This window comes from Chlorocebus sabaeus, chromosome 4, assembly GCF_047675955.1.
Source record: "Chlorocebus sabaeus isolate Y175 chromosome 4, mChlSab1.0.hap1, whole genome shotgun sequence".
NCBI lineage: Eukaryota > Metazoa > Chordata > Mammalia > Primates > Cercopithecidae > Chlorocebus > Chlorocebus sabaeus.
The window spans coordinates 39,592,942-39,615,200 of record NC_132907.1 but is presented as its reverse complement, the minus strand read 5'-3'; the positions used below and the strand labels follow the sequence as shown (position 1 = coordinate 39,615,200).

Here is a 22,259-nt window from a genome sequence, read left to right as displayed (position 1 = left end):
TAGGTGTGTACTACTGTGCCTGGCAACTCAGTATGTATTTCTTTCTTTTTTTTTTTATGATTTTTACAAATATTGTTTATTTTAATGAAGCTGGTACAGACAATGTCCATTTAAAACCCATATCCCAGGCCAAAAAGTACAAATAAAATCAAAAAGAGCAGTGTTCTGTTGTATTCATTTCTGCATGTATAGTTTTATTAATTGCTAATGAAAATTAGAACTTTTCTGGGATCTTCTGACAAGATTTTTAAAAAATCTTAAAATGCCTTTTCTTCGGTGAAGCCATCTTTGGAGTTAGTTATTACTTTCACCTTATCTGTCATCTTGACTTCAACCTGATATTCCTCTTCTTTTGGTCCAGACCCTCAAATTATAAAAGTAGCTTCAAGTTAAAGAAAGGTCATTTTTCCACAGTTCAGTTCTCTGAAAAACTTCCCTTTCCCACTGAAACTCATAGTCCAGGAGTGAAGCAATCACATGCTAGAACATCAGGGCCAATTGGAAAGTCATTATGAACACTTGCATTGGTCAATCTTATTTATCACCACAAGCCTGAAAATGCAATGTCCTGAAAAAGGTGGCCTCTCTGTGCACACGTAATTTTTAAAAAGGAGAGGGTAATATGAAGGGGACTGAGGCTTGATCACCAAAAATCAGCACAATGAAAACAAACAATAATGAATAATGAGCACTAGAATTCAAATTACCAGATGTTTCAAAGAGATGGGTGCCAGTTTTCAATTCCGTTTTGAACACCACATTACAAAAGAACTAGTTTTAAAAATAAAAAAGGATTGAGGGAAAAGAAAAAATATAAAAAGAATATCTAAACTGTTGAATGACTACCCGTTTGTTCCTGATAAACTTCAATCACATCTTCTTCCTCCATTCCCAGTTCTTTTGGAGTATGATCATCAGCAATTCTCTGACTCTCAAAGAGAAACCTGAGTGAATTCATTGGAACGCCCTGTCTTTGACAGTATGATTCTTTGAGTTTCTTGAGATGTGTTGTCATTTTCACTTTGAAGTGAATCTCACTGCTATCCTGTCCAATGACTTTGAGTTTAATATATTCACCTTCCTTCTTATCCCCCAAGTCCTCAGTTAAAGGTTTTGCCTCCTGGTCAGATATGATGACGGTGGTTTCACCCGGGGGTCTCCGCACAGCAGCAGCCTCGGGTAGGCAGAACCTCCCTCAGTATGTATTTCTAAAAGATAAAGACTCTTTTAAGGCCAGGTGCAGTGGCTCATGCCTGTAATCCCAGCACTTTGGGAGGCTGAGGGAGATAGATCCCTTGAGTCCAGGAGTTCAAGAAGAGCCTGGGCAACATGGAGAAACCCTGTTTCTACAGAAAATACAAAAACTAGCTGGGCATGTTGGTGTACACCTGTAGTCCCAGCTACTTGAGAGGCTGAGATGGGAGGATCACCTGAGCCCAGGGAGGTTGAGGCGCAGTGAGATTGCACTATTGCAGTCCAGCCTGGGTGACAGAGTGAGACCCTGTCTCAAAACAACAACAAAAGACTCATCTAAAAAATTATAACCACAATATAATTATCATACTAAAACATTATTTACTTAGTATCATTTAGTATCATGAATTTACAAATTCTTGAATTGTATTGTAATTTAATTCAGTTGGTTTGAGTCAGGATCCAAACAAGATTCACACATTGCAATTAGTTATGTTTCTTATATCCCCTTTAGTCCTAAGTTAACCACCTCTTTTTTACCTTTACATTTTTTTTTAAAGAAACTGAAGTATTTTTTTCCAGTAAAATTTCTTGTAGTCTAGATTTTGCTGATTATATCCCTGCAATGTTATTTAACATTCTCTATTCCCTCTAACTGCTGTAGGCTGATAGTTAAGTCTGGATAGTTGAACAATTGATCATATTCACACTTGATTTTTTAAAATCAAGCCTTTATAGATAGTATTTTGTACTTCTATTGTAACACTTTGGGAAGCACACGATTTCTGGGGGTCTTTCTTTTGTGAGATTAAGGCTGTTCAGTGGGCTCAAATATTGTCTATAACAAAGTTCCTCATCTGCTTTTCACCTAATTGTTTCAGCAGCCATTGATGATCATCCACTAGATCAGAAGTTCATGGCACCTTTAGTGTCTGAATAATTTTTTCTCAGTTCCCATAGGTCAAAAGAAGTACCTAACATTTCTTTTTATTAAGTAGTTAGGGTCAAACAAATTAATATTAGGTTGGTGCAAAAGTAATTATGGTTTTTGCTATTACTTTTAACATATGTATTTATGTCCTAATAACTTAGTAGCAACTTTAAAGTATACACATAAATTGAAAGAAAGCATAATACTTTAATTTCATCCTTAAATAACCACATTCGCTTACTAATGGGATGTTTATACCTCTTTGGTACCTCATAATTTCTGAAACCTTGAAATCAGGTGGGACACCACTACCCTCATTTCCTGTTCGTAACTGGATTCTGCACAACGCTTTCTTGAGACCATATCTACCACTGAAAACCTGACTGCAAAGATAGGTTAGTCAAAAGAATGTAATTTGCTCTAATGTTGAAACTTTGAATTAACTCAAGCTGGTAGTTCACATGGCTTCTGATAGATGTCACTGTTGTTTCCTCAGAAATTTAAAATACCCTGTGATGTCCCTGTGAGTTTGTAATAGTGCCCTCACCGTTTGGGCACTGGAGGTCATTGGCCATTCTTCTCCTGGACTAGAGCAAGGATTGGCAACCTTTTTCTGTAAACAGCCCAGTGGTAAATATTTTAGGCCCAATAGCCATGTGGTCTCTGTCATAACTACTAAATTCTGCCTTTATGGTGTGAATGCAACCAGTATAGACAATATGCAAACAAATGGGGTGATGGTTGCCATGATTTGAATGCATGTTACCTCCAAAATTCAGTGGGGCCTTTTTAGGAAGTGATGCTTATGAGAGCTATACCCTCACAAATGTAGTAGGACATTTATAAAAGGGGCTTGAGAGAGTAGGTTTGCTCTCTTTACTCTTCTGCCATGTGAGGACACGGTGTTCTTCCCCTTCAGGGGATGCAGCAACGAGTTGCCATCTTGGAACTGGAAACTGAGCCCTCACCAGACACTGATCCTGCTGGTGCCTTAATCTTGGACTCCCAGCCTCTAGAACTGTGAGTTTATGTTCTTTATAAATTACCCAGTCTCAGGTATTTTTGTTATAATAAGCACAAACGGGCCAACACAACTGTATTCCAGTTTATTTACAGCCACAGGTGTTGGGCTAGGTTTGTCCTGAGGACCTTGGTTTCCCAATCCCTGGTGTAGAAAATAGAGAGGAATTTTTCGTTTATTAGCTGGAATTCTTCTAAGGAGAAGAATTTTCCCTCAACAGTTTGATTACCCCAAGATAAAGTGTGCTTAGGAAATGTAGTATAAACATTTTCTTCTGTTTCTTGGGGGGATGGGAGGACGGAGTCTCGCTCTGTTGCCCAGACTGGAGTGCAGTGGCATGATCTTAGCTCACTTGCAACCACCACCTCCTGGGTTCAAACGATTCTTCTGCCTCAGCCTCCCAAGTAGCTGGGACTACAGGTGCATGCCACCACACCCAGCTAATTTTTGTATTTTTAGTAGAGATGGGGTTTCAGCATATTGGCCAGGTTGGTCTTGAACTCCTGACCTCGTAATCCACCTGCCTCGGCCTCCCAAAGTGCTGGGATTACAGGTGTGAGCAACTGCACCCGGCTGCTTCTTTCTTTTTACTAGTTTTCAAGATTGGTTGATTCCCTAGCATCCAGCAAAGGTGGCCAATAAGGTATTTGGGTTTTGATTTGGACTTTTTTTTGCATCGTTAATGATGAAGTCATAAAAATTTAAAATATCTTTGATATGTTTTGGTTATTTGAAAATATTTTCTTTAATTTGAAATAACTTCAAACTTGTAAAAATTCTGCAAAGATAGCACAAAGAATTCCGATATACTTTTCACCCAGAGTTACCCATTGTTATCGTTTTGCCATATTTTATTATTCTCTCCCTTCTTCACCCCTCCTGGCTTTCTCTCTCTCTCTCATACAGTTTTTCCTAAATCACTTGAGATTAAGTTGCAGACAATATGCCTCTGCCCTTAAATTCTTCAGTGTATATTTCCTAAAAACAAGGATGTTCACAGTACAGTAATTACAATTAGATCATTTTTTATTGACACAGTGCTCTTATTTAATCTATAAACCTAACTCAAATTTCACCAATTGTTCCAATAGTGTCTTTATAGCATTCTTTTTTTCTCATCCAGCATCCAACCCAGGATTAATCATGCATTTAGTCTTCATGTCTCTTTAGGCTCCTTTAATCTGAATTAATTCCTTAGGCTTTCTTTGTCTTGCATGACATTGACATTTTTGAAGAGTATAGGCTATTTGGTAGAATGTCCCTTAATTCGAATCTATCGCAAGTTTCCTCATGATGAGGTTCAAGTTAAACATTTCTGGCAGAAATAGCACATGAGTGTTATAGTGTCTTTCTTATTGCATTACATCTGGAGGCACATGATGCATATTGATCATCATTGATAGCTAGTCTCCAAGTTCTTCAGTGAACTATGTCCCCAGTTTTCATGGCCTTATGTTGTTGCCTCTCCTCGAATCTGGACTGGCCCAATGACTTTCTTTTAACTAATCGAACGTGGCAGATGTGATTGTTTCTTCTTCTACTAGATCTGAAGAAGCCTTGCAGCTTCTGCCTTGGTCTCTTGGAATTTTGTCCTTGCAATGTTTGCTTGGTTGGAATGCTCACTCTGGGGGTAAGCCACCAACATAAGAAGTCTGACTGAGACCATCAACTGTGAGGAAGCCCAAGCTAGCCACTTGGAGAGAGAGAGATGCCTGGCCAGCACCCAACTGTTCCAGGTATCCCAGCCACCAGATAGCTCAAGAAAGAAGCCATCTTGAATGTTAAATAAATTGATATCAAACTTTAAGATGAATCAAGTCCCAGCCAACATCTGAATGTAACTCCATGAGAGATCCCAACTGAGCCCCCTCAATCCACAGAACCAAGAAAGATAATAATAAATTGTTTTAAGCCACCAAATTTTGGAGCAGTTTGTTATGCAGCAGTAGATCACCAGAACAGTACTACTAACTTTGGTCACTTAGTTAAGATAGTATCTTCCAGGTTTCTCCACTGTACAGTTATTATTTTTTCTTTATAATTGATTACTAATTCATGAGGAGACACTATATAAGACCTTATTAATGTCCTTTTTTCATCAAACTTTCAGCTGCTAGTTTTAAGTAAGCCAGAATCAAATATTGGTATGATAGTTGCAAAATGGTAACTAAAAAACTCCTCTATTAGTTCTTCTACATTTGTTAGCTAGCATTCTGCTGTAAGAAAGAGATTTGCTGGCCGGGAAATCTCTTTGCACCCGGCCTAGCACACGTTCTTATCCTTTGCTGGTTCCCTCTTTTCTTTCCATTTTATTAATTTTGGTTTATCCTTCTAATAAAAATGAGCAAATATGTCTTTATAGATACAAGCTAGCGTACTGGACACACTACTCTGGTTTTTTTCCAATAATATATCCTGGCAATCACTCCATAGCAGTGTGTAGAGATAATCCTCTTTTCTTTTAATAACTACAGAGTATTCCATTGGTAGATGTTTTGCCCTGCTGTTGAGGAAGTTTTTGGTTGTTTTCAGTCTTTAGCTTTTGGTTCTGCAGTGAATAACTTCGTGTAAAATCCTTTTGTGTTTTTTGCCAGTGTATCTCTGAGATAACTTCCAGAAGAAAGTTTGCTGGATCAAAGGGTAAATGCATGTGTAATTTTGCTAGATATTGTCAAATTCCTTTCCCTCAGGGTTATGCCATGGTGCATTCCCAAGAGCAATGTGAGTGCCTATTACTTTACAGCTTTCTAACAGAGTGCATTATCAAACATTTGCCATTCGAATAGGTGAAAAATTGTTTCTCAGTGTAGTTTTCATTTGCATTGCTCTTAAAACGAAGTTGAGATTTTCTTCATTTATTTAAGGACTATTTGCTTCTCTTCTTCTGTGAACTCTGTTTATATCTCTTGCCCATTTTTCTTGAGATTTGTTAATCTTTTTCTTTTTTACTTTTAGAAGCTCTCTCCATATTACAGATCTTAATCTTTTTACTGGATGTATGTTGAAAATATATTTCTCCAGCTTATCATTTGTCTTTTGGCTTTCTTATAGTTATTTTTTGCTATGAAGTTTTATTTTTTAGCCTTTACTTAGTCATATTACATACAATTATTCCTTCGGGATTTTAAATCATAGGTAGAAAAGTTTTTGCAAGGACAGAAGAATTCATCAGTGTTTTCTTCTAGTTTTTGCATAGTATTTTTGTTCTTATATGTGAATTTCTTACTCTGTATAATGTGAGAAACAGGTCAGATTTTGTTTTTTTCCATATGGCTATCTAGTTACATATAGAGTATTTTCATAAAGAAGTGGTCAACGGTGTCACTGACTGCTAAGAGGTCCCCTAGGTTAAAAACTGAAAACTGCCAGTAGAGTAACAAGGAGGTCAATGTGACCTTGCCAGTAGCAGTTTCAATAAAGCAATGAGACAGAAGTCAGATTGCAGTGGATTGAGGATTGAAAGGTGAGGAAGTAGAAGGAACAAGTGTAGATAACTCCTTGTGAGGTCCTAAATTGATAGTCTTTTTATTAGGCACTCTATAATAAAGTTTCAGAATTCCAAAAGACAGATTTCAGGCAAAGAAGTTTTCCAATAAAACCCCTGTATCAATCAGGGACCAATCAGGCAAATAGAAACAATTCTAAGTATTTTAAATAGAGGGAATTTAACCTTTGTGAGAATTGGAATGGTGCCTCATATGAGTAGATGCAGCTGTGCAGGTGCCCGGCTTGTTCAGTAGAGAGCAGGCAGGGAGGGTTCAGCTATTTCTTGCCTTTTGGTTTGGTGCCTTTTTGCAGGATACAACCTCCATATCTGTATCTGATGACCCTGGTTATCTCCATTTTACAGAGAAAGATTAAATAATTTGCCCAAGGTCATATGCCTAATAAATGAACAATCAGAGATTACCAATGTTGAATTCACAGCCAGTTGTTGGTGACTTTCCTCCTATTTGAAAGCTGTAATCCTTCAGTCTTGAGAGAGGCAGACAAAAAGAGATTCATTCCTGGCCAAGGTTCATGGACAGGGTCTGGTCACTACTTCTCCTCCTAGGGTACTATGCTTTCCTAGTGACTCTTCACTAAATTCCATAGTTCACTGGTCAACCACTGTTCTGTGACAAAGGGCCAATAAGACCCCTTAGTCTAAGGAAGTATTGTCCAAGGTAACCTGACACAGTGTTTGACTTTTATCTTTCACTTACTTTAAGCTCTCATTAAACACACTGATAACAGAGTTTAGGTGCCACAGATTGTGTTATGTCATCTAGGAAGGCTGGTTGATTGCAAACAGGACCTCTCAGGAACACTAGTTAAGCTCAAACAAGACTGATTTCTAAACCAGAATTTCAATGTATTAATTCATAATAAGGAGCAAGTAAGGCTTGTATGTCTTATTTATGGCACCTCCTTTCCCAGTATCCAATCACTAGGGAAGTTGAGTAATTAGTAAAGAAGTTGCTAGGTAAGCATGGAATCAGAACAGGTGCTGATTAAATATCTTTACTCATAATAGAGAACACTTCTCTAGTGGTCAGCCTCCAGATTTAGAGTCTTTTAAATTTGCACCAGTGTTTCCCAAGCTTCAGTCATTTGAATATCACCTTCATGATTTTACCATTTTTGTATTTTTAGTGGAGACGGGGTTAAACCGTGTTAGCCAGGACAGTCTTGATATCCTGACCTCGTGATCCACCCGCCTCAGCCTCCCAAAGTGCTGGGATTACATGCGTGAACCACTGCGCCCGGCCCTTAGTTTTCTTAATTTAACAAGTTTTTAAAACAAAACATTTACTTTAGCTTCAGTCTAAGCAATTATATTTCTGAAATCATATTTGCTGTGCTAGTTTTCTAACACATATTAAAATAAATATAGGCCGGGCATGGTGGCTCAAGCCTGTAATCCCAGCACTTTGGGAGGCCGAAATGGGCTGATCACGAGGTCAGGAGATCGAGACCATCCTGGCTAACACAGTGAAACCCCGTCTCTACTAAAAAATACAAAAAACTAGCCAGGCGAGGTAGCAGGCCCCTGTCGTCCCAGCTACTCGGGAGGCTGAGGCAGGAGAATGGCCTAAACCCGGGAGGCGGAGCTTGCAGTGAGCTGAGATCCAGCCACTGCACTCCAGCCTGGGAGACAGAGCGAGACTCTGTCTCAAAATAAATAAATAAATAAAAACATTAAAATAACTATCAAAATGAAAATGTCCATGCACTGCTTAACTCAGTGGTATGTATACCACACCTTAGTAAATATTGCCCTAGCCATTACTGGAAAAATAAAATACAGAAGTTTCTCTGAATCCTGGTTGGTATGCTGAACACCTCTCTCTGTTGAATTTCTTCCTCAGGTGTGTACTAGCATCATGATATCTTTTACCATCATTATACCCATCCCCTCCATTTTGTGTTGATTTTACAGGGCTCCAACCTACAGTATTTTATTCTATTTTATTTTTTTTAGATGGGGTCTCGCTCTGTTGCTCAGGCTGGAGTGCAGTGGTGCAATCTTGGCTCACTGCAACCTATGCCTCCCAGGTTCAAGTGATTCTCATGCCTCAGCCTCCCGAGTTGCCAGGATTACAGATGCCCGCCAGCGCGCACAGCTAATTTTTGTATTTTTAGTAGAGGCAGGGTTTCAGCATGCTGGCCAGGCTGGTCTTGAACTCCTGATCTCAAGTGATCCACCCACCTCAGCCTCCCAAAGTGCTGGGATTATAGGTATGAGCCACCATGCCCGGCCTCCAACCTACTGTATTTCATATTTTATCTTTAGTATTTGTGATTTTTTGCATAGTAAGAGATTCTCAAATATTTGTGTACCTAATATTCTTGATATTTTCTAACTATTCTCAAATATTTATAGTATCTAAGAATGAACATATACTCTACCATTTGAGGTGATTAATTTTGGCCTACTGGTGGATTAAAACAATTTTTAACAGTGTTGATGTGGCGCTAGGCACAATCCACATCAATAAAAAATCATTATTTGAATAAGATGAAGATAATGCTGAAAAGATAAAAAGACTAAAATATCAGTTCTCTTTATTTGTATTAACTTTGAGAATTTAGTGTTTCGAAAGTGTGAAGGGTCTTAACTTAATTGATTTAAAACTGAGACTTCTTTGAGGAAATTGTCTTGCTTTAATCAATCCTTCTAATTATGGGATTTAGAGAATTTGGAGGAACTGTATACAATAAAGTTTTTTTCACCTGAGCTTTCTAGTTAATCATTAGACACAGCAGTCTTAAGATTTTAAATTCCAGTTGCCACTGCCGTTCTTTCCACTAGAATGTTCCTTGAGATATGGGCCAATTTTACTTAACACCTAGCTTGGTACCTGGTGTACAGTAGGTGCTCATTTAAGGCTTATTTTACAACTAAGTGAATTCCTACCTTTTCTCTATGTTACAGAACATCACTAACACTAACTTAAGATCTATAAGAGGGAATCAGAAAATAGAATATTAGCTTCACTTTCTTGGAACACACATGAAGAAGCAAATCTTTACAAAACTGTCTTTTTTCACTATTCATGGTCAATATTTAAATTATATTATTTTTATCCACTGCTTATTTATGCTATTGAACTTTGTTTCTCATCAGAATTCACTTTTTCTTAACCAAGGATTCCTCTCACACATTATACATGCAGACTTTTTCATTAAGAGTCATTTTATTGCAATACCTGAGAGCAACAAGAATCTGTACTCTCCAAGTGAGTGAATAGCAGAGAATGTTCGCTAAGTGTTTTTAAAAAAGTCTTCATTTTAGAAAATTTGCCCAAGTTTACCATACTTGAAAAAAAAACCTAGTTGTCATTCTCTCTACATGATTTTATATCTTGCTTTTTCTGCTTAGTAAATATTTTCCCATAGAATTAAAAATTTTGCAAGAACAATCTTTAATTTGAATGGAATTAAAATACCTTAGAGGACCTGAATACAAATTCAGAACCTTGAAGATTGGTTGCTCTCCTCCACCATGCCTCGAGGGTATGTGATGTGAAAATTTGGTTTAAAAATGGAAATTATTTAAAATGAATTATATCGAACTGTATTTTGGTTTGACCTTTGTTAAATATAATTTTTTTTTTTTTTTTTTGGCCTAGTCTCGCGATCTCCACTCACTGCAACCTCCGCCTCCCGGGTTTGAACAAGCGATTCTCCTGCCTCAGCCTCCCAAGTAGCTGGGACTATGGGCGCTTGCCACCACCCCCGCCTAATTTTTTGTATTTTTAGTAGAAACGGGGTTGCACCATGTTAGCCAGGATGGTCTTGATCTCCTGACCTCGTGATCCACTCGCCTCAGCCTCCCAAAGTGCTGGGATTACAGGTGTGAGCCACTGTGCCCGGCCTAAATATAATCTTTTAAGGTTGGGTGTGGCAGCTTATGTCTGTAATCCCAGCACTTTGGGAGGCTGAGGCAGAAGGCTCACTTGAGGCCAGGAATTGGAGACCAGCCTGGGCAACACAGAGAGACTCTTTCTCTACAAAATTTTTCTTTTTTTAATTAGCTGGGCATGGTAGCTCACCCCTGTAGTCCCACCTATTGGGGAGGCTGAGGTGGGAGGATCACTTGAGCACAGGAGGTTGAGGTTGTGGTAAGCTATGATCATGCCAGTGCACTCCCCTCTGGGTGACAGAGTGAGACCTTGTCTCAAAAATAAATAAATAAATAAGAAATTCATTTTAATCACCTTGAGAATAATCTGACAAAGTTTATTGCTAACTAGATAAATCCTGACATACTTGGTGGTGATGGTTCTACAGATAAAAAGTATAGAGATGAAAAGTATGAAGCAAGCCTGAGCCTATTAAGTGCTTCATCCTTTATGTACCAGTATCAAACTGTGTTGCTATTTATGTTCCTGAATGAGATAGGAATTTCTTCAAAGATTCAGAGAAGGGAAAATGACAGAAACAACAACAAAAATGAGAACTACACCTTTTTTTTTTTTTTTCTTGAGACGGAGTCTCGCTCTGTCACCTAGGCTGGAGTGCAGTGGCGCGATCTCAGCTCACTGCAAGCTCCGCCTCCCAAGTTCACGCCATTCTCCTGCCTCAGCCTCCCGAGTAGCTGGGACTACAGGCGCCCGCCACCACGCCTGGCTAATTTTTTATGTTTTTAGTAGAGATGGGGTTTCGCCCTGTTAGTCAGGATGGTCTCCATCTCCTGACCTCGTGATCTGCCCGCCTCAGCCTCCCAAAGTGCTGGGATTACAGGCGTGAGCCATCGCGCCTGGCCTCTGAGAACTACACTTTTAAAACAGCCCATGGTCACGCTTTTTGAAGGGCTGGGGAAAATACTGAGGGATTTTACCTGCTTTGGGGTTGGGGGCTGGGGACAGAACAAGAAAATCTGATTGAAGGCAGCATGAAGTATCAGAATAACCCTTGGCCACTTTGGCTAATGCCGGAAGGAATGTAAACAGGTGGACCACAAATCCAAGCCTTGATGAATGACCTATGCTAGCACAATTTCCTCCCTCCTTCTGGAGCAGAGCCTGTTTTCTTCCAAAGTGGTGGACCCCCCAACTCTTACAGGCTTTTTTTTTTTTCTGTCTCACTCTGTCGCCCAGGTAGAGATCAATGGCAGATCTCTGTTCATTGCAACCTCTGCCTCCCAGGTTCAAGCGATTCTCCTGCCTCAGCCTCCTGAGTACCTGGGACTACAGGCGCCCGCCACCATACCCGGCTAATATTTGTAATTTTAGTAGAGACGGGGTTTCGCCATTTTGGCCAGGCTGGTCTCGAACTCGTAGCCTCATGTAATCTGCCCGCCTCGGCCTCCCAAAGTGCTGGGATTACAGGCATGAGCCACCACGCCCAGCCGAGTCTAACTTTCTTTACAACTTCCTGGGGTACCAGCTGGATGGAGTCTTATCCCTGCCCCCCTTACTGGAAGGAAAAGGGAATGCACCTCCTCCATGGGCCTCAGCTGCACTTTGAGGCACCTGGAATCCCCAGATGTGAAGCGAGCCTCTGAAATGCAGAACCCGAGGGGCCAACTGCCCAGGGACTGCGATGGGTAAAATGGGAGAGAGCACCAAAGAGGCCGAGTAGGGAGAGCATTATCCCTTTCCCCTTTTACTATCATTTTTTGTTAGAAAAACGCAGGTGGACATCTTTGGCATGTGGAGCTTGCACAAGGAAAATCCAGAGCGTCTCCAGAATAAGGACCCCACCAGAGAACGTGGACATGAGTGGGCCCTCGGCCAGCCTTGTACTCGTAGGCCCAACAGGCCATTTGGCAAGGAGTCCAGAGCGTCATCATAGGTACCCGAACGCTAGCGTTTAGGGAATGCGCAGGCTAGAAGTGGAGGCGGGACGCCACTGGACATCTGAGCGATGATTTGCTGGTGGCGCTAGGCACCAGCCAATCGTTAACAGACGCCATTTGTTGTTGGAGCACGCACCTGACGCAGTGGGAGTCTTGCACGTGCAGCCGTTTAAGCCGCGTGGGCGCCTGCGAGGACTTGGGAGAGCAAACAGCGGAGAGGTGAGTGGGCCGCCTTTCTGCGGGAACTGGCCTGAATTCGGTCGTACGGGCTCCCCAGTAACCGGCCTTTGGTCAAAGAGTGGATGGGGTAGGCGGGGTTTCGAAGCCGTCCTTCGGAGTCTTTCTGCCTCAGGGTCTCAAGAGTCCCCTGGGTGCCCAAAGTCTGGGCTTGAGGCCTGTAGAGGAGGCAAAGGGGCCTTCTTCCCGGCCTCTACACTACGTTTTCTCTGAACAGAGATGGTCCTAGTACCATTTGTGTACAAACCCTCCTAGTTGAAGCTGGTTGTCCTTTGTCGGCAGGATTTGGGCGACCCTATCCTTCTTCCCTTTCCCACTAAAATCCAAGGCCTCCCTCTTCACCCAATTCCCACCTCCCCGCCAACTCCCGTACTCCTGCCCCCGCGCACACCAACACCCCAAAGCAAACATCCTGTCCACCTTAGACGTTAATCTGGAAGGGAGAAATCTTAAGTAGTTTCTGAAAAAATTTTCCTCTCCCTTAATATTCAATAAGTCGTTTGGAGACTCTTTGAGGGAGGAGATAAATTCTATGAACAGATTTTTGGGAAAAGCCTAAGGCTCGCTGGGGACATGGTGATTGCTAGAATGACTAGGTAAGAGGTTCGACTAGTTTTTAAAGATAAAAAAGGAGATAAATGCCACCTTTAGATAAGAAGAGACCTAATTCCTTCTTTGGAAAAAGCTTCTGGGGAATCAGCACCTAGTTGGGTAGTTTCAAGAGGTGTATATGAAACAATGAGTTTATACTTTTAAAGTTATGATTCTGATCTAATTGAGTCCAAATATGCATTTTTTTTTTCCTGAATAGAACTTGAAGCCACCATGGGAGATGAAGATTGGGAAGCAGAAATCAAGCCTCATATGTCTTCCTATGTTCCCATATTTGAGAAGGTAATAACATTTGAAGTTGAGTTATTAAATGCTATGGATTTTATCAAAGTTGAAAATCACTGTGGTGAGAGTTCTAAATTATACAGTCTGTGCCAGTGTTTATCTCCATGTGATTGTTATTAACTATTATATGGGAAGTAAGAGGCAAGCTACACCTCGTATAGGATACAATAGCTTGAGAAAATTTGATAATTAAAAACTAAAATAGATGTAACAATATTAATGACCTAATTTAAATCTCAATGATTTAGGACTTCTTCAGGTGAAAGCAAACTTGGACAAATGTGGTTGATATCAGTGAAAGACCCTTGTATGGAAAATTGAAAACAATAATTATGTTTTGGGAGATATTTTGAATTCTGAAAATTGATTTTGTGCAAGGAGGGCTCTCAGAATAAATGATACTAGGCTGATTGAGTTGGTAACGTCAGTTTGTATGAATCTTCAGATCTTTTTTCTTAATGACATTTGGGGAGTTACGTTGTAATTTAGCAGGGGACAGTGGGGTAAGCTTTTTGGGCTTCAGTTCTGACTTGGAAATTGGCTTTAAAAAGATTAATAGAAGGTACTTTAAAAGATAATATAAGAGATTATTTTTGCATGTGTTACTTACTTGATGGTGTCTCTACAAGTTGATTTTTTTTCCCCCTTCAGAATTTCCAGTTTGAGTGTATGTCAGTTCTGACACTTTGATTTCAAGTATTGCCTTAGTGGAAGTTCTTATTTTAGACAAAAATATAAAATATGCTATCTTTTGTCTTAGTTGAATTTGATCTATATGTGACGTTTATATTAAAATACCCAAAATACTAATATAAATTTATCATGTTTCTTGTCTTGGAACTTTTTTAAAGAAATAACATGTTACTTTTTTTTTTTTTAATTTTTAAAAATTTTTGTGGAGATGAAATCTCACTATATTGCCCAGGCTGGTCTCCAACTCCTGAGTTCAGGCAAAATTCTCAGTGTTGGGATTACAGGCGCGAGCCATTGCACCTGGACTATGTTATCTTTTTATAGTTCTCTTCTCATCATAAAAATATTATAGCTTTTTTGGGAAAAGAGGAGAAAGTCACCTACAAATCTTGCCCAATAGACAAGCACTCCTGTTAAATTTTTTAGTCAAGTTTCTTTTGTTTTTTCCAGACATTTTTTGTTTGTTTTTGGTACAGAGTCTTGCTCTGTCACCCAGGCTGGAGTGCAGTCGTGCAATCTGGGCTCACTGCCGCCTCTGCCTTCTGGGTTCAAGCCATTCTCCTGCCTCAGCCTTGCTCAGCTGGTACAGGCGCATGCTACCATGCCCAGCTAATTTTTATATTTTTAGTAGAGATGGGGTTTCACCATGTTGGCCAGCCTGGTCTTGAACTCCTGATCTCAGGTGATTCACTCACCTCAGCCTTCCAAAGTGCTGGGATTACAGATGTGAGCCACCGTGCCTGGCCGAAACATGTTTTATATAGTTTTGATGATAGTATATAACAGTAATTTTTTTTTTTTTTTTGAGATGGAGTCTCACTCTATTGCCCAGGCTGGAGTGCAGTGGTGCCATCTCGGCTGACTGCAACTTCTGCCTCCCAGGTTCAAGTGATTCTCCTGCCTCAGCCTCCCAAGTAGCTGAGACTACAGGTGTGTGCCACCACACCCAGCTAATTTTTTTTTTTTTTTTTTTTTTTTTGTATTTTTAGTAGACGCAGGGTTTCACTATGTTGGCCAGGCTGGTCTCAAACTCCTGACCTCAGCTGATCCTCCCACTTTGGCCTCCCAAAGTGCCAGGACTACAGGCATGGGCCACCACACCCAGCCACATGATAGTAACTTTTGAATCCATCTTTTTTCACACTTCAGCACTAACTATTCCATATTACAACTTCTGTAGGAATTTCAGTGGTGTTAACTTCTCACTCTGGTATTGTCATTAATGTTTACGTCTTATTTGTTTTAATGTGGTGATTTTTTTCAAAAATGGAATTACTTGTTCAGAGGACATTTTTTATAGTTCTTTTACTTCCTTGTTCTCAATAGATTTGTTATAATACAAAGTTTAATTCACAGATACATACTTTATTCCCCCTGGTTTTAATGGCCATCTGTCCATTTCTTTTTCTTAGTTTGAGATTTTTGTCTTCATGAAGTGTTTAAGCAGCACGCTGCACTGTAGCATGTTGTGCATATTTATTGCATTGGGTTTCTGAAATTAAGGATGACTGTCGAATCTTTCAGATTTACCTTTTTGGGATTTTTATGCTATTCAATAACATAGTTTCTTCACATTGGGAAGACTAAATTGAATATGTTGACAAGTCTACCTTATGATGCTTAATACATTTGTGTTGGGTGAATTTATAGTATGTCTTTTGCATTTGTCTGCAAACTTAACACCTGGTGTTGTGCTGGTTGTGCCATTAGTTCTTGGGCTTAGTTGACTCAAAGGAACTTGGTGCAATCAGGATCTTTATTTGCCTTCCTAGGTTGAATAAAAAGTACAGAGATGGGCACGTGCAGTGGCTTATGCCTGTAATCCCAGCACTTTGGGAGGCTGAGACAGCCAGATCACTTGAGGCCAGGAGTTCAAGACCAGCCCGGCCAATGCAGCAAAACCCCTTCTCTACTAAAAATACAAAAAGTTAGCTGGGCGTGGTGGCACGCGCCAGTAGCCTCAGCTACTCGGGAGGCTGAGGCAGGAGAATCGCTTGAAATCGGAAGGTAGAGATTGCAGTGAGCTGAGACTGGGCAGCTGCACTCCAGCCTAGGCAATGGAGCAAGACTCTGTCTCAAAAAAAAAAAAAAAAAAAAAAAAAAAAAAAAAAAAAATGTGGAAACTAGAGATGAATACATTACATTTTTATGTAGAAGAAATCTAAAGTATTTTATTCCATTTCTTTTAAAGACACCATTTTGATTTGTTGTTCTAACTGAATTTGGTTTTCAAGAAAAAGCTGGCCTTCTCTTTTAAATTTATAGCAGTTTTGTCTGTGATGATCTTTTTCTGAGTGCTTCTCAGGAACTTTATTTGGAGACTTAATATTGACATACGCTTATATAATTTTGAAATAATATGTCATTGTTCTGGTAGAACTGATAGAATTTTGGGTAGAACTTCTCAATTCTAGATTTTAAAGTGAGTGTACCACCTGGGGATAGAATAGCGAAAGATGTGAAGTTAAGAAAGATTTGATAATCTGGCAATTATATCGTCCAGAAATCTCCACCGTTAGGCATTTGCACATTGCCTGCAGGCTTATTGGGGTGAGTGTTAGAATGGATGGGTATGGTGAGTATATTAGATAATTCCGTTGCTTACTTACTAGCTGTAAGGCTTCTTGCTAACTGACCATGAAAGTAAGCTGGTATAGTGATCACTTCTGTCTGATCTATTTGCCATTTTTGTGGCACATTTCAGAAGGCAAAATCTCTTGTGGTTAAAGTGGAAACACTAATTGAGTAATTAGACCATCCACAATTATAATTTTATTAAGCAGCAGTAGCAAGGTTAGTAATTGTTGAGATTAGAAAATAAACGTATTATGATATGCCAAAATTGAAAATAAGAATACAGGTGAAAAAAATGTGTTCATCAAAATGCCCTTTTTATTTGTAGCTGCATATGAGAACTCTTATGTGTTAAACATTTGAAATTTCTGAATTGGTGCATTTGGGTGGTTTGAGAGATAATAATGGTTTACAGCTAAGTATTTTAAGAGGTAAGCTAATGACAAGACCTATGATTCATTCAGCATATCTTTGAGTTCTAGTAGGTGATGGAGAGATAGTGGTGAACATAAGGTGCTTGCTGTTACATTGTATGTTACTGGAGAAGACAGAATAAGCATGTTTGAGAACCAAATAATTATAGTGAAAAGTACTATAAAAATTAGAGAAATGTGTGTGTGAGACTGGTGTAGGATGGATTTAGTTGGAGAGGGAAGGCTTCTCTGAGACAATGACTCATGAACCTGAGACTTAAAGGAGTCCCAGCAGGACATCATGTGCACAGGTTCTCAAGGAACCTTTGAGAAGGAGGAGGAAACAAACTTGGGGTATTAGGGCAACAAGAAGAAGGCCAATGTGTTAGTTTTCTGTGGCTGCTATAACAAATTAACACCAACTGGGTAACTTAAAGCAACATAAATTTATTCTTATAGTTCTGGAAGCCTGAAGTTAAAAATCAAGGTGTCAGCAGGGCTGCCCTTTCTCTGGAGGTTCTAGGACAGAATCTTTGCTGCTTCTAGCTTCTAGTGGCTATAGGCATTCCTTGGCTTGTGGCTGCATATCTCTTGGCTCTGTCTTCACATTGCCACCTCCTTTGTGGGTCTTTGTGTTATCTCCCTCTAGCTCTCTGTTATAAGGACACTTGTGATGGCAATTAGGACTCATGCCGATAATCCAGGGTAATATCATCTCAAAATCTTTAACTTAATTTCATCTGCTGTGACCCCTTTTCTCCTTTTTTTTCTTTCTTTTATTTATTTATTTATTTATTTTTTGAGAAAGAGACTTTTTCTGTCACCCAGGCTGGAGTGCAGTGGTGCAAATCTCGGCTCTCTGCAACCTCCACCTCCTGGGTTCAAGCGATTCTCCTGCCTCAGTCTCCTGAGTCGCTGGGATTACAGGCGCCCACCACCATGCCTGGTTAATTTTTGTATTTTTAGTAGAGATGGGGTTACACCATGTTGGACAGCCTGGTCTTGAACTCCTGACCTCAGGTGATCTGGTTGCCTTGGCCTCCCAAAGTTTTGGAATTACAGGTGTGAGCCACCGCACCCAGCTGGTTAAGGTTTTTCATGATACAATTCTGTTGGAAATTATTTTTGATGTCTTTTTTCAAAATTCATCTTGGAATTTGTAAGTTGGACATATGTGGGATATTAAGTTCCATAGCTTGAAGAGTAATAATAAGTGTTTCAGTTCTTTAGTGTAAGAGTGTTTTATAACACTTGTAAAAACAGTCTTTTTTTTTTTTTTTTTTTTTTGTGGCTCTGTTCACTCTAGTACGTTGAGCATTGCAAACAAGAAAAAAGTCTTCAGATTTTGAATGTAAAATATTGGATAATTGTTCTTGTTTTAATGTCTGTGGTAGTAATAAACTGGAACTTTTTTTTTTTTTACTGTAGCAATTACCAAAACCTCAAGGCATTTCAAGTATGTTGTTATCTTTGTGCTCTTCATGATGACTCAGAAAAATGTTTGGACGACTCTTGAGCTTTTTTAAAGTAGGTTTTTTTTTTTTTTGAGACCGAGTCTTGCTCTGTTGCCCAGGCTGGAGTGCAGTGGCCAGATCTCAGCTCACTGCAAGCTCCGCCTCCCAGGTTTTCGCCATTCTCCTGCCTCAGCCTCCCGTATAGCTGGGACTACAGGCACCCGCCACCTCGCCCAGCTAGTTTTTTGTATTTTTTAGTAGAGGCGGGGTTTCACTGTGTTAGCCAGGATGGTCTCCATCTCCTGACCTCGTGATCCGCCCGTCTCGGCCTCCCAAAGTGCTGGGATTACAGGCTTGAGCCACCGCGCCCGGCCTTAAAGTAGTTTTAAAAGTCAGTGTCTTTGTGAAAGAAATTGTAGTAAATAGATGTTAGCTAAAGATGCCTACCTTGGTGCATTCTCTCTAGGTTTGGGACTTAGTTAAATGAACTTATTTGAAGGAACATTTTAACTGTTGTAATATAGTCAGTTGATTAAGAGATCATCTGTAGATTTCCTTTCATTCTTAAATTATTAAATTCTGATTGTCATGTGCAAGAATTTCGGAGCTCTATTCTGAACTTTTGCCATAATTAAAGGAAGTTTATGTGAGAAGGAGTAAAGGTGTGGATTGATGATAAGGACACCCTAAGAGTTAGAAGTGAGAAAAAAATGTACTCAAATTGTCCTTAATCTAGAGCTGTCCAGAGAAATGTTGGAAGTTTCCAAAATTAACCTGCATTCAGCTATTGATTTTATAACAAGTTGAATTTTCTAAATCCAGCAGTAATTCGACCACTGCTAATGTAATGCTTGTGTGTTAATAGTAAGTAATTTTCTTTAGCCTAAAGTAGGGAAAGTGGAACAGTTAGTATTTGAGAGCAAAGACAGTCTTCAGCTACTGCTATGGCAAATTTGATTAAAATTAACCATGAATATTCTGATGCTATAGCTGAGGATACACCTTTTCATTGTAGTTATAGTGCAGTGGCAGGTTGCATATATAAATTGTTTTCAGTCCATAAGTGAATTTACTTTACAGTGAACCTTTTTTTTTTTTTTTTTTTTTTTTTTGAGACGGGGTGAGACAGTGTTTTGCTCTTGTTGCCCAGCCTGGAGTGCAGTGGCACAATCTCGGCTCACCGCAACCTCTGCCTCCTGAGTTCAAGCGATTCTTCTGCCTCAGCCTCCTGAGTAGCTGGGATTACAGGTGCCTGCCACCATGCCCGGCTAATTTTGTATTTTTAGTAGAGGTGGGGTTTCTCCATGTTGGTCAGGCTGGTCTTGAACTGCTGACCTCAGGTGATCCACCCACCTCGGCCTCCCAAAGTACAGATGTGAGCCACTGAGCCCGGCCAGTGAATTCCTTTTTAAAACATAAGAGTACCATTAATTGGTTTCACTATAAATGCAGTAGAGGTTTTAAAAATTTCTGTGGTACTTTTCTAGAACAAAGATTAGTGTTAAATCACTAATACTCTGTAGTATTGATGAATATACTGTAATATATGGAACTCAGCACACAGTAGTGTATATTGACCAGTGTTGGTTTATTCATGTATTACTTTGTCAGATTTTATAATGATATTTTATTATATTTTCTTTTCTATTTTTATTTTGTGAGACAGGGTCTTATTCTGTTATCTGGCTGGAGTGAGTGGTGTGATCTTGGCTCACTTCAACCTCTGCCTCATAGGCACAAGTGAACCTCCCACCTCAGCCTCCTGAGTAGCTGGGACTACAGGCTCATGCCACCACACCTGGCTTTTTGTATTTTTAGTAGAGCTAGGGTTTCGCCATGTTGCCCAGGCTGGTCTTGAACTCCTGGGCTCAAGTGATCCTCCTGTCTCAGCCTCCCACAGTGCTGGGATTACATGCGAGAGCCACCACACCCATCCTGATTGTACTTTTCAGGAATATGGGTGACTTAAATGACTAAACTTTTGTTTTAAGTCAGGTGTCAGCAAACCCTTTCTATAAAGGGCCAGATAATAAATAATTTAGACTTTATAGGCCTTACTTGTCTGTCACAACTTTGCTGTTGCAGTGCTCCAATACTGTTTACAGAATCAGGTGGCCCACCAGATTTGGCCTGTGGCTGTAGTTTTCTGACCACTGTTCTAGTGATATATATTAGTACTATATATACAATGTTAAAAGTGAAGATGTCTTGGAATAATTAGTAAAGAAACTTCTAGTGATTTAGAAAACCTTACAGTATGTCATTATTTTGTTCTGAATAAAGCCCAATTGTTACAATTTTCTAGTACTTGTGAAATAAATGACACATTTGTATTCAAAGTAGGAAACTAGTCTTTTCTTTCTTCCTTCTTACAGGATAGGTATTCTTCTGGAGAAAATGGAGACAATTTTAACAGGACTCCAACTTCATCATCAGGTATGTGTTATGTTTGGAAAACGGTAAAACCCTTTTTAGTTTAAGGGTTTCATCTAGTGAATGAAGAGCAGCAGACTAGTAGACATCTTGTAGAGGGTGTTTTAACAAATTTAGTGAAAGTTCCTTCTGATTTGGATATTGTGGAATGGGGGTACTTCTAGTTAGAGGAATTGAGAGAGGGGAAAGTATAGACTGTATTATTTGATTTAATGGGTTACTATAAAACGTTTGCCCAACTTGGAAGTTGCACATTCAGCTTCCAGGCTGCTAGGGCATCATCATCGTCAGGGTTCCTGACATAAGGGAGTAGAATATAGGACTATAAGGCTGTTGAAGCAGGTTACGATGGTGATGACCTGTCACAATAATAATTGTTTAAGCCAAATCTGCCATACCATCAGGATATTGTGAGTTTCTTTGGGATCAGAAAACTAATTTGGGAAAGGCCTTAGGAGAACAATAGAAACAAGTGTCAAGGTAAAGGAACCCATATCCTTCCTGATGCACCCTCCTCCCAACCTCACTGTGAACTTTTCATTTTGGTTGCCCCTCCCACCATCATTTTTCCCCTTGGATTGTCCAACTCTGTTTTACAGAGTGGATGTAGATGGGAAGATGGGTGGAAGTGGTAGGACTAGGCTGGGAAATTGAGCTCACAGCAGTAGTTTTTCACATTGTTGAAGTCCAAAGCAGGATGAAATGCAATTGTTACTGCATTAAAATAATTTTGACCAGGCTCAGTGGCTCATGCCTGTAATCCCAGCACTTTGGGAAGCTCAAGTAGGAAGACCATTTGAGACCTGGAGATCAAATGATCATTTGAGATCATTTGAGACCAACTTGGGCAACATAGTTGGAGTCTATGTCTACAAAAAATTTAGGCCGGGCCTGGTGGGCTCACGCCTGTAATCCCAAAACTTTGGGAGGCTGAGGCAGGTGGATCAGGTCAAGAGATCAAGACCATCCTGGCCAACATGGTGAAACCCCGTCTCTACTAAAAATACAAAGATTAGCTAGGTGTGGTGCTGCATGCCTGTAGTCCCAGTTTCTTGGGAGACTGAGGCAGGAGAATCGCTTGAACCCAGGACGTGGAGGTTTCAGTGAATCGAGATTGTGCCGCTGT

At 39.9% G+C, this 22,259-nt stretch overlaps 2 protein-coding genes across 2 annotated transcripts in view; one reads left to right on the top strand and one right to left on the bottom strand.

The window, feature by feature from the left end:
* Nucleotides 1-648: 648 nt before the first annotated feature.
* On the bottom strand, nucleotides 649-2,700 carry LOC103225092 (small ubiquitin-related modifier 1-like). The gene is made up of 2 exons (XM_073014887.1): nucleotides 2,673-2,700; nucleotides 649-1,194 (listed from the first exon to the last, which is right to left on the bottom strand). The coding sequence occupies exons 1-2, from the start codon at nucleotides 2,698-2,700 to the stop codon at nucleotides 827-829; spliced, it is 396 nt and encodes a 131-aa protein (XP_072870988.1). The 3' UTR covers nucleotides 649-826.
* A 10,788-nt stretch (nucleotides 2,701-13,488) lies between these two features.
* The window catches only part of DDX4 (DEAD-box helicase 4), a 71,733-nt gene continuing 62,962 nt past the window's right edge, over nucleotides 13,489-22,259 (top strand). Inside the window, exons 1-2 of the mRNA XM_007972759.3 lie at nucleotides 13,489-13,563; nucleotides 21,076-21,136. Coding sequence (XP_007970950.1) covers nucleotides 13,495-13,563; nucleotides 21,076-21,136 — 130 coding nt within the window. The 5' untranslated portion in view covers nucleotides 13,489-13,494. The remainder of the gene's footprint in view (nucleotides 13,564-21,075; nucleotides 21,137-22,259) is intronic.

Coding starts and splice junctions, on each gene's coding strand:
- LOC103225092 (XM_073014887.1), bottom strand. CDS start 2,700: ATGGCCAATGACCTCCAGTGCCCAAACG. Junction 1,195..2,672: donor TGACCTCCAGTGCCCAAACG/GTGAGGGCACTA, acceptor ATACATACTGAG/GGAGGTTCTGCCTACCCGAG.